A 12688-nucleotide genomic window follows, 5' to 3' on the forward strand; every position below is an offset into this window, starting at 1 on the left:
ACATTTCTTTAGTACAAATGGCTTTCTTTTGAAGCTCTCAGCTCATCGCTTGCATTGATGATCATTGCTGATCATATGTGCACATTTTTTTTGTTAGACGTTATTGATTGTCACTCTTGGAAAAGACGTGGGATATATATACTCCTTGTCTTTTGAGCAAAACAAGCAATATAATGAACCTTGGTAACCAGATACAACCGCATCGAATTTCGTGCCGACAGCACTACCATAATGCTAGCTACGTAAGTGGTGGCTTCTGTTGAAGGGCCGTACGCAACAGTTTAATGAAAGTTATTGCCTAGCCTTCACCAAAAGGTAACACAAACCCTTCAGCCTTGATGCCTGTGGAGTGGTTGCCATTATTTGCTTCGAGTAGCGCCAGCAATAGGAAAACATGACAGTACAGTGAAGAATGCAAGTATCGGCAAGCCGTGCGATGTGAGACGTCAGTATGGCAGAATGTTACAAGACCCAGTTGTTTCAAAAGACACCCCCTCACTTAAAGGGCTGCTAGAGAGAAAAAGTAAATCAATTAACGCGGATAAAGCACTCTTCCAAATCTATTTTCTTAGAGTTACAGGCATGATTATAGATTTTACGGAATTCCCGCTAAGCTAATCCTCAAAAATAATAAAATCAAAGTACCCAATTGAATGCATTGGGACCGAAGAGGCTAGGTTGTTACTAGCTAGGTGGTTAGGCCGTTACTAACTAGGCTGTTACTAGTTAGGTCGTTACTAGGTTGTTACTAGCAAGGCTGAAGCCATGCTGTTGCTGTCTAGGCTGATCATTAAGTTAGCCACTACGCGCAATAAAACATACCACTACTATCGATGAAATGACAAAAAAAATTCATTGTTTACCACAAATACGTACACCGACCTTTCGTGCTATCTATTTACATAACAAAAACCCACCGCCTTCTATATGCCATAAGCTATATCGCACCTATACTGTTTCTATCTGATGGGAAAGACCTGGGTGTGTTTCGGTCGTCACCTAGTAAAATGTTCCAAAGTAAGTGCGCAAGCCTAATGATTGAACACAAGCCTTAGCACATGCTCTCGAACAGGAGCAATAAATGCGTACCATTGCGTTTGCGATGAAAAACAACTGCTTGCCCGAGAACTTTTCTAAGCCCGGAAGTCGGACATCGTGAGTTTTGGACGTCTTCAGCAGCTGTTCATAGGTCTAACAACGAAAAAAAAAACATTATTTCAGTAATTTTCACATGTGACAGCGAAAGATCGCAAATTTTCGTCTGTGTTTACATTCCATCCGAACAACACCAATCATTCCAGAAGCATCAACAATTGCTTCATTATCATTAGAACCTCGTGAAGCAACACACATATTTTTTTCACTATTTTCACATAGCTAATTGAAAATAAAAGCCGTAGCTAAATAACCTCTGCATCAGATCTCAAGATTATTCAAGCGTACCGAATTGAAGCAAACAGTTCGAATGCAGCTCTGCGGCCACGCCATTTTCTTTAATATCAGTAAAGCATGAAATCCTCGAATCCCAATTCAAAAAACTTATGACCTTAAAATTTAGCTTACCTTAAAAGCCGCTCGTGCTCTTGTTCCTAGTTTATCAGTTCCGTCTCTTTCTCGTTTTTCCCACTCTACACTTGCATATTCAAAAGCATGCGCAATCCGTGAGCCAGACATGTATCCCTCTATAAGCATGTGTTTGCTTTTCTAAACAACACGTGACTATGCTTGTTCCCATGCGACCGCTGACTGCCTCTCCCGCACCCCTTTTTTCTTCTTAACAGTCCCGACCTGTTCCCCGTTTTTTTTTTTTTTATCTATACTGTGATTCTGTATATTTGGTCGGCACGTGCTTTCAATAAGCATTCACCTGAAAAAGTGAAAAAATTCCCGCGGGTTTTGAAGAAACGGACGCTCTCTTTGATAATCATTATCAACGATCTTTATCGGAAACTTTCTTGTTCATTTCTGGTAATCATGAAGAAAACGTCGTCAAAAGCATCGCTATCGTGTGAGAAATTGCCGGTACCTACCTTGTACGCTAGCCTAAGGCCCCCGTTGTCGGCGATGTTTTCGCCTAAGGTATTCTCCCCGTTGAGCTTGACGATGGCGCCAAAGAAAAACGAAGGAAATAACAACGAAAACTTGTCAGTTCGCACACGTACGTGCCACAAATAAAAGCTTATCAACAAGGCGGGACATTTTTGTCAAATCACAGCGACCTGTCAGCGACAACAGTATACTGTTATCCACGACGCCTTCGCATTCGGAAAGTGCGATTGAGCAGATGCACCAACTAGGTAAGTTATTGATTATGAATGTGAACAAAACACTTTTCTAGATGTCGTGAGTTGATAATGTTTCAAATGTTTCTATTAGGCAAATTTACCTGATGCTCGTAGCTATTCATAGCAGTTATTTGGTTTAACTGAACGCGGGAAAGCTCCGTATCTTCCTCTATTCAATCGCACTGCGTAGCTGCACCCGCCAGAAGTTATCACCAATCAGGGAGTTCAGCTCCATTTTCGTCCGCACTCGGCTGATAGTACTTTCATTCGTTCTATTTATATATTGTAAGCACTAGTAACGTACTTCGTCGTTTTCATTTGTACATAGCCATCATCATCTTCGTTGTTCTTCGACTTCTTCGCGCATGAGCTGGGACGTGGCCTTTTTTTTTTTTTTTTTTGAATGAACAGCGCTGGACAACTTGGTCACTCTCGGTATTATAAAAACGGCCGTGGCTTAGCTTCGTTAAGCCTGGTGATTGCGAAGCAATAGTGTGTTATTCTCGGATCAGCTGGTAGTAATTGAGTAAATATACTCAGTAATGCCTGAGAGGAGCGGGAGTTAGGCCGCCGTTGGTGGCTACCGCCTCGCCTCGCGACGGCGTGAGATGGCGCCCCGTTTTTACACAGCTGGTGTGACGTCGCTCTAGGTCACGTGGTGTGACGTCACGCAGCGAGGTCACGCTAAAGGTCAATGGTGCCTACTACCGCCTCGCCACGGAACGGGCTGAAGTGCGACCTAAAGTAGTATTGCTTCGCAATAAAAGTGGTGGAGGTGCGTCAAGACACCGACGTCCTCTCGCGTTCCCGTTCTTCCTGGAGCTACGTCCCGGTCGCCGCCTGCGCCCGGCTACCCCTACAACGATGGACACTTCAAACCCCGGCCCTTACGGCGCCTCAATACGCGACCGCTCAATAAGATCGCACGCAAGGACGTATATCCAATACCTCGAATTCGCGCTCTGGACACACTACAAGGTGCGGAGTATTTCTCCAGCCTTGATCTTCGATCAAGATACTGGCACATTCCGATCAACGAGACTGACAAAGAAAAGGCCGCATTCGCTACACCAGACGGACTTTATGAATTAAACGTGATGCCTTTTGGCCTTTGTAATGCTCCTGCCACATTTGAGTGCATGATAGACAACGTACTTCGTGGTCTGAAATGGAAGACCTGCCTCTGTTATCGGGACGATATTGTCATTTTTTCGTCTGACTTCAGCACACATCTTCATCGATTAGACGCATTTCTCAAGTGCCTTGCAAATGCTGGTCTCTAGATCAATACAAAAAATGCAAATTTGCAAGCAAGACCACAAAAGTAGTGGGCCACGTCGTCTCAAAAGATGGCATCCAGCCAGACCCCGAAAATATTAGTGCTGTTCACCAGTTTCCTCGTCCCCAGCAACAGAAAGATCTACGTTGTTTCCTCGGCTTCGCGTCATATTTTCGTCGATTTATACGCAACTTCGCTGCAACAGCAGCTCCTCTACACAAACTACTGGTTACCGGTGACTCTTTCACATGGACTAGCGACTGCGAGTCGGCTTTTCAAGCTCTTAAGCGACATCTTACTTCCGGACCAGTGCTCCGCCACTTCGATAATCGAGCCCCCACCATACTCCATACTGACGCAAGCGCACAAGGTATTGGCGCAGTACTTTTGCAACGTAATGCAGCCTCTAAAGAGCAAGTCATAGCATATGCCAGCTGAACACTTTCTCCAGCTGAGCGGAACTAGACCATTACAGAGAAAGAGTGCCTGGCTATCGTCTAGTCGATTCAGAAATTTCGCCCATACCTTTACGGCCGCCACTTCACCATCGTCACCGACCATCATGCTCTGTGTTGGCTGTCATCAATGAAAAACATGTCAGGACGCTTAGGACGCTGGATACTCCGCTTGCAGGAATATGACTTTACAATAACGTAGAAGTCTGGAAAAATTTATCATGATGCAGACGCATTGTCCCGCTGCATACTCTCGCTGTCTCCCGGCAACGCGCCGTCGTCTTCCCCACCACGTTGTTCCGATGCTACGCCTGCCTCACACCAGCTCTCGATAACGCCTCTGGACCAAGTTACGCTTTCATCACGCTCTGATTTCGTCTTGCTTCAACGGGCCGACTCCTACTGTCGAGCTCTCATGGATCGTCTTAGTGGGTTCGCCGAACCACCCAACAGCTGCTTGCGACGCCAACTTCGATAATTCCGCCTTCAAGGTGCCGTGCTACACCGCTGCGTTTACCACCCAACAGGTCACCGGTGGGTCCCACTTCTACATCGCTGCCTTCGCCTGCGAGTATTAGAGGCACTTCACGACGACGTCTCGGCTGGCCACTTAGGCTTCCACAAGACTTACGACCGTATCAAGACCCGCTGCTTCTGGCCTGGCCTATCCACTACGGTGGCCAAATACATTGGCTCTTGTGCGGCATCTCAGCACCGCAAACGCTCGACATCCCCTCCTGCCGGTTTACTATAACCTCTCCCTTGCCCGGACGCACCTTTTGAATTTGTTGGTATTGATTTATATGGTCCCTTGACGTTGACACCCTCCGTTCCCCGTCGGATTGTCACTTCGGTCGACCATTTAACACGATAGGCCGAGACTGCCCCTCTGCGATCCCGTACCGCTTAGGAGGGTGGGGGAGAGTGAGCTAAGCATACACAAAGATGTCGCAGTTTCGCCTGATCGACGAAGCATAGATTGCGATAGATAAATATTAGACACCCACACGAAGTAAAGATGGTAATTTTATCGCCCGTATAAACTTGCAAACGTTCGCTTACTAACTAAATTAACAAGTATAGTGTCACGCACGCACAGGCAAACATGAACACATCTCACTCGATGACCACTGACACTCGCTATGCAAACGCTGGCGGGAGGAAGAGCGGCAGCAGCAGCGAGCAAATTACCCTTCGTGCTGCCTCTCGCTTCAGTTCGAACTAAGCGGCGAGAACACAGCACACACGAAGCGATCAGCCCTCGACAAAGCTACACTCTGTACCCACTGCAGATCGCGTTGACCATAGGGCCCGCGCGGCCTCCTCCCTTTGCAGGCTTTTTCCGCAATCTAAGACGGTGCACTTCCCCCTTCATCCCTTGGCGCGCCGGATCAAGCCATCATCCTTCTCGGCTCACCCTCGCATGCTTTGACTCGCACCCACAGCACACGGCGTGCGCCCGCCATGTTATTGCACTTGGGCTTTATACTGAACATCACGGCGACGGCGGCAACCACGGAGGAAATCCGCCTACCGTGTCTATATATTTTCTGTCGTAATAAAACGCTGCTATGGAAAGGAATCGCTGTTCAGACGAAGACAAGTACCTTTGTCGAAAAGGTGGCTCGCGTGATATTCCGTGTTCGACCAAGGTTGATCACCACGCAGAAAAAGTCAGACATAAATAACCTCAGATAAAAGGACCGAAAGGTTATTAGTTTCACCTGTCTTACCTGTCATTTAGCATGTTCGTGTCTATTTGCGCCTTTCTTTTAGTATAAATGGTCCGGGCACGTGAAGAAACCACGTCAGTACAAAACCTGCTATATCAAAAGTAGTCCGGCACAACGTATAAACCCCTGCCCTTGGTTGGCGAATTCGCCATTGCTGCAGCTTCTTATCGACTATTGCCTTTGAGAAAAAGAAGAAGAAGAGAAAGGTAGTGTCATTTGCTATTTCGCGCTTTTGGGATCGCAATTACCGCTATGTGTTTTCTCCTTCTTTATAACACCGAAGAATCACCATACACGAAACGCAAATTAAAGACGATAACAGACAATGCTCCGACGTAACATACATCACATTTGTGGGAAGCCCTGTGCCGCTCCTCTGCGCTACAACGATGCTTCAGTCGTGGAACCAGTACAAAGCTTTCCTTTTGCATCGAAATCAAGAGCGAAAATGTCAAGGGCACCTCTCTAAGACTTCTCAGCTGTGACACATTCGCTTATATATACTCTCCTTTCTAGCGTGCGTACTTCTTTTTTCATAGCCTACAATAAAACAACTCACCTCTTTAACGAAGCTTTGTGAAAGCGTTCAGAGACAGCTCGCGCTTTCCCGTCACTTAACCTCGCAAAGGTCTCCCACCAAATATTACTCCCAGCTGGTCAGGCAAATGTCGAAAACTGAACCGGCGTACTACATTCAAACGCGGTCACTGAAAGAGCAAGCGGCGCAACCACATAACTGTACACACACACACACACACACACACACACACACACACACACACACACACACACACACACACACACACACACACACACACACACACACACACACACACACACACACACACACACACACGCATATATATGTATACAGTTCCTTCAGCGGAGATTTTTAGAGCACAGATAGAATAGGATGGTACTCACTAGCATCTTTGCCGCGGGGTCAAAAATGCTGCCATACTGCTTCACGAAGCAATTCGCTTTGTTCATGAAGCGGCGCCGCGTTTGCTTGGTCCACCAGTGCTGCAACCGTCCGTTGCCATCGAACTGGCTTCCTGACACAGAAGAAAAATAAATTCGAGCACGATTCAGTGAACGCCATTAAGAAAGTTAAATTCTGGTGTTTTATGTGTCGAAACCATGATATGAATATGAGGCACGTCGTAGCGCGAGACTTCGGTTCAATTCTGACCACCTGAGGTTTTTTTTGTTTTTTTTTTTTTGTTTTACGCTCACAAAATGCGAGTTACACGGGCGGTTTTGTATTTCGACACCATTGAAGTGCGGCCGCCGAGCCCGGGATTTGATCCCGCGACCTGGCGCTTAGCAGCGCAACGCCGTAGCCGTTAGGCAACTACGGCGGGTACCACGGCGAGTATTCTCACTGGTCAGTCAGATGGATTAGAAATTGATCAGGCTCGCGTCAATGAATAAGAGCACATAACTGCGGAAGTTACCCATTTGCGCTGATAAATATTTTCAGTATACTAATAGGAAGCGTCACGGCGCTTCTCAGTGGGCGAACAGATAGCATAGTTCTGCTTTGAAAGGTAAGAGGAACACTGGAATCGCACCGGAGTTCCCGCTATCAGTGGCACCATCATGATTAGAGCAAGCCTTATGGCGTCACTTTCGAGGCAACGGAATTTCCCCAGCTGCCTGTGCGCTCGTTAGGCGCAGCTGGTGTTTCCGCTTATGGTGGCACGAGCTAGCTATGTGCTGCTAGGCTACGACGAAGTTTCCATATCTGCTTAGCGTAAGCCTGCGTTTTAACGCGTGTCGCAGAAAAGCCGGTGTCGTCGGCGTCGTTGTCGGCGCGTTGGCCGTGAGCGATAAATCTGGGAAGGCACTTCATAAATAATGAAAAACAACTTGCAAAATGTGCTGGCTGCGAATCGAACCAGGGTCTCAGGAGTGTGAGACGGAGACGCTACCACTCAGCCACGAGTTCGATAGTTCAAGGAAGGACAAAAGCGCCTCTAGTGAATGCCGTGTTGCCCTATAAACGTGCCGTAGAAAGTTATACTGCGGTGTATATCGGTAATTATGAGCATGTAAATTACATAAGTCGCAGTTACACGAGTAGCGAAGTACGCTTCCGCTGCATTTCTTGTGCGCTCTGCGCACACGCATAGCCATCTTGCGGCCAACACAGAAGACCCCCTCCTCGCAATGCACGGCACTGCCCCGACGCGTGGCGCGCCACTCGCCCCATGATCTCGTCTGCCTTCATGGCGCGTCGCGGCCCGGCTGTCCGTGCCCATCGCGACGTTTGGCTCGCGTAGATCGTTTGAGTGGGTGGTGCGAACGGGGTACGATAACGCTATTGCGTTCCACTCTTGAAGGCGAACCTTAAGCGTCCTCCAATTTTTATAATGGTAGCTTTACTTAGCTATACTTCGCGCACTTTGGATCGATGCCGGCCGATCTATCACAATGCGTCGCCGTGAAGACAACCCGGGTTACTTGGCATGTGTCCAGATAGATAACTCGCTGCTGACTGCTGTGTGGCCTAGAGGAGAAAAAACGCAGTTGCGGAGATGTAGCAGAGCAAGACACCTGGGGGCCCTATAACATGAAGCGATTCCAATCTATTTCTATTTCAATCTCTTGACGTCAAATTTAGTAACCACCGACCCAAGCATTGGGCGGTAACCCGCAGCGTTGTTTGAAAAACCCAATCAAACGCACTCCTCGTTTATAGGAGGTGACATTTTCTTTGCTTTCAAAGCGAATAGCATTGCCTACACTAAGCAGATCTTTTTATCTAACTGGCTGACAAGAAGCGAGTAGCTTGCTCAAGTGGAGAAGGTTTCGGTGGGGCCGAGCCAGTGAAGGGAAAACAGATAACCGGATAAGGATTGGTCTGCTTCCCCTTGCTTAGCTTGCGGTGGCTGGTCAAAAATCGCGGCGGCGTGCAACGGAACGTTAAGAATGTCGCCATAACGGAAACTCAGCAAAGAAGAGTCGACAAAGTGATGCCGTATATGTGCCGAAAGGGCTCCGTAACGTTATAGTGCCACGCAAAAAAAAAAATGTTTATTATATGCAAATAAACCCATGCTTCCAAGCCACTCCGAGTAGCTACTACCAGAGCAATCTGCGGGCAGCCATCTTCTATTCCTTTCGCAATGAAGCAGTCTCCGGCTATTCAGAAAAAAAAATCAGTTAATTCGTCTTTAATACATACACGTCACTTTGACGCAGCGAGTTTTAGCGGTTTAGTGAGATGTCGCGTGACAGACCGGCGAAGTGGGACGCACCCGAAAACTTTTGATCAATGGCAAAGTATTACAGCAAAAAAGGCGTCGAATCAGAAATAATGATTTTTCTTTCGTTCGGTCTAATCATGCATAATCAGTGTGCACACGTTATATCAGATGGGCCGTTTTCGCTGCTTTCGTGACGTCGCGTGGCGAAGTGGGGGTGGCCCGTACATTTTTTGACCAATCATGAAGGACTGATCGCAATATTGGAATACAAAAGTTTGGAACAGATTTACCCTATAGCGCCCCTGATTTGATGGCACTGCCACCGGCAAGAAACAGAGCGATGTACGCGTAACAAAGCTTCACTCGTAAATGCATTGCCCCGATGCTGCGAACGTAACATGACAACAAATCAATGTACGCGTGTCACTCTAGTGCAACATGGGTATTCGAGAAGCCAAGGTTTTGAATCGAATGAAACACCAATGTTACTAAATTATGAGCGTGTTCACAAAACGTGTCACGAAATGTCACTCGCCGTGGCTGCTCAGTGGCTATGGTGTTAGGCTGCTGGGCACGAGGTCACGGGATTGAATCCCGGTCGCAGCGGCCGTATTTCGATCGGGGTGGAATGCGAAAACACCCGTGTACTTAGATTTAAGTGCACGTTAAAAAACCTCCGGTGGTCGATTTCTTTTTTTTTTTTTTGGTCACGAAATATTCATTTTCTCGAATAGTCTCAATGCCAATTCAAAATCAAATGGGAAACACGTAAATCAGTAAAGAATAACTCTGTCACTGTCCTTGGTTTAGCAACGCCATATTGAAACGACCAGCAGAACCTAGGCGTAACGCCTTTTCTTCGGCAGCCAGGCCTACTGATATTCCAATAACGCCGTTCATTCGAGCATGATTGTGGAGGAAAGACATAACGATAAGGAAACGGTTACGTAACAACAGTGAAAGCAAAGAACAGTCGGCCTAATACGTGATTATGTTGCAGTAAGTCTTAGTGTTTTTCACCACTGCGCTAGCCGCCCTAAGCACACCCCTCTGCTCAAAAAAAAAGAAGAAAAAAATACGGGCGCGACAGCAACCTGCGGCTGTTACACTAACACGTTGCAACTAATTTGCAGTGAAACAACGGAAGTTGCGCAAAGATATCAGGAGAACACGCGCACAGAGTGGTTGACAAAGCATGCCCTAATAAATACGTGTCGATTAAAACCTACCGGGAACCAAGCACACTGGGCCGAGTCGGACCAGCGCAAGGTCACGTGTTGGGCGAACTTTTTTTTCAGAAAGAAAAGGTGAAGGGAGTTGGCTTGTGAAGGTTGGCAGCGTGACGTGATGTTAAATAAATCCTAGTTTATTTCTTTCCTCGGTAAGCGTATTTAATTATTCTACGAAAGCGACTCTGTGAGTGAATAAGCTTTATTTCGGAGACAACTAATCCTTTTTTGAATGACCCAAGTAATAGAGTTGCAGACTATGGTAAATATGCATCCTTACCGCGATCATCAAATCCATGAGTCATTTCGTGGCCGATGACTGTGCCGATGGCTCCGAGATTCAGTGAACTGATAACAGAAAGGAAATAGTTATCTCAAGACACGAGGCAAGTTGGTAAATTCTAACAGCAGCGTTTTTTAGATGGTGAAACGTTGATTTATCAAATAACGAGATGAGCTGGCACAAAACTCTGGCGGATTATTTTGTTCTTGTTTTTTGCATAATGTTTAGTTCTTTACGAAATCTAACATGTAATATTTCAAAATGTAAGTGCGTGGAAATATAAAATACAACGATTTTTGCCTACAATACTTACTCGAATTACGCCATTAAAGATAAATTATTGGTCCAGGCGAACATCATATGAAAGAAACAAAATAATTCATTCACTAAATGATGTAATTACAATGACTCTCTTTTGTTACTAATTACATTATTAACTTACAGCACATATTTATGTCGAAAAGTTGAAGGAAAACGCCATCAAAAATGTAGTTACGTGTTTCTACACTTGAAAATTGTCATGCAGAGCGAAACACCTGGTGTCAAATTATTCGTTCACTTTACCGCTCTCCGTCCGACCCCTCTATGCCAATAAAGTGAGGAGTCAAGTTCTTCTTAAGATCTGATGCCGATTGGCTCTTCGCGCAGCTCTACGTCCAACACAAAGTCACTTCAGCAGGAGGGGGCGAGACAGGCGGCTTTATCGCGCGGTATGGCGAAGTTTTATTTTACACTGCCTTTCTGGGGAAGGGGAGAGGGGGGTGGGGGGTTTCACCTCGAGCCCTCTCTTCGCGGTGCCCCGAGCGTAATCGGGTAAATTCGACGACTAATTTAACACCAGGCATTTCAGTCTACATCGCCATTCCGAAATTAGGAACACGAAGCCAGACTTTAATGACTATTCCCGTCTACTTTGCAATCTAGACAAGCGCCGTCATCTTTTTTTTTTTTTTTTTGAAGTTCACTGATGTAATTATATTATTAGTGAATTGCTTGCCTTGGTTTTGCCAATTATGTCTGCCAGGGCAGACAACTCAACTGCAACGGCGCGATCCGAATACATTTCTTTAGGCTTTTCTTTAACAAAGCGTTCGAAGTAAACAAACGCACTGCATTCCTTTCCCTTTTTTTTTTTGCATAGAAAAAGTGTTCTCTGATAAAATGGAAGCTGTAGCGAGCCTTTCCCAAATCGCCACCTCCTCGTTCTCTCCATTGCATAAGCGCAACCCCTTCTCCCATAATACCTTGGCTAGACCCTTGGAGAAAAAAAAAAAAAGAAACCCAGGTTGACGGAGAATGAACTAAGTACTTACACTGGTAGACCTTCCTGGTAGAACACACCTTGCAGTATCCCTGCTGGAAAAACTGAAACCAACGTAAGAGAGAGCACTGTTAAGGTGGTTGCTGCGCTTTCAGCATCCAAAAATGTACCTCCCACAATGAAGCCAACAACGATGCACCTATCCGTATTACCCTCAATCGCCGTCGTTTACTTTCATTTTGACCCCGTTTTTCAATTATCTTATATGAAAGCAACGCGAAGCGGCAACAATGAAGCGACAAATATTTGCCAGATTATTATGATGATCATGCACCTTTCTAACCACGGCTCGTACACGCAATGAGCAATGGGATAAGAATCGAGTGGTTGGGCGCACAGGTAATAACTTCAGAAAGATGACCTTGAAAAGGTAAAACTTAAAAGATGGACGCCTTCATCTCCTGTTACCCGAGTGCTTACTGATAGAGAAGTGACCAGGCATGTACCCAGGATTGTTTTTTTTTTCGTGGAGAGCTCAGCCCAAGTTAACTTTCATATGCAAATGAGGGAGGTACCTTTACTAGCCCAAATGTGAATACCGCCAACCATTGGACATAGAGACGCATAAACACATGAAAGAGAAATGAAATAAGGTGTATCTCACAGGTACGCCTGTGACATACACCCCTCCTTTACTTTGCAAACAAGGAACCACATCAAATGGACTCGCGCAGGAAAAAGCCCAGGAAGAACACTGCCAAGAACAAGTAAACAAGCGAAAGTGCGAAATAACGATTTCTAGTAGCGTTTTCTGAATTAACTCTGGAAGAATTATAGAGAAATATAGATTTGCGGAACAATCACAGTTATTTTAAGTGCCAAAATCACAAATTACCAAATCACAGTTCACAGTCAAGTGCCAAAACCGACTCGTATTGTTTATTTGGGAAG

General features: G+C 46.0%; 1 protein-coding gene across 1 annotated transcript in view; it reads right to left on the reverse strand.

Moving 5' to 3' along the window:
- The window catches only part of LOC126517520 (neprilysin-1-like), a 65805-nt gene that overhangs the window by 4191 nt on the left and 48926 nt on the right, over positions 1-12688 (reverse strand). The window contains exons 15-19 of the mRNA XM_050167256.3: positions 11790-11841; positions 10474-10541; positions 6677-6807; positions 2031-2096; positions 1090-1191 (exon numbers count right to left, since the gene is read on the reverse strand). Coding sequence (XP_050023213.2) covers positions 1090-1191; positions 2031-2096; positions 6677-6807; positions 10474-10541; positions 11790-11841 — 419 coding nt within the window. The remainder of the gene's footprint in view (positions 1-1089; positions 1192-2030; positions 2097-6676; positions 6808-10473; positions 10542-11789; positions 11842-12688) is intronic.

The sequence above is a fragment of the Dermacentor andersoni genome, chromosome 11 (genome assembly GCF_023375885.2).
Source record: "Dermacentor andersoni chromosome 11, qqDerAnde1_hic_scaffold, whole genome shotgun sequence".
Classification (NCBI taxonomy): domain Eukaryota; kingdom Metazoa; phylum Arthropoda; class Arachnida; order Ixodida; family Ixodidae; genus Dermacentor; species Dermacentor andersoni.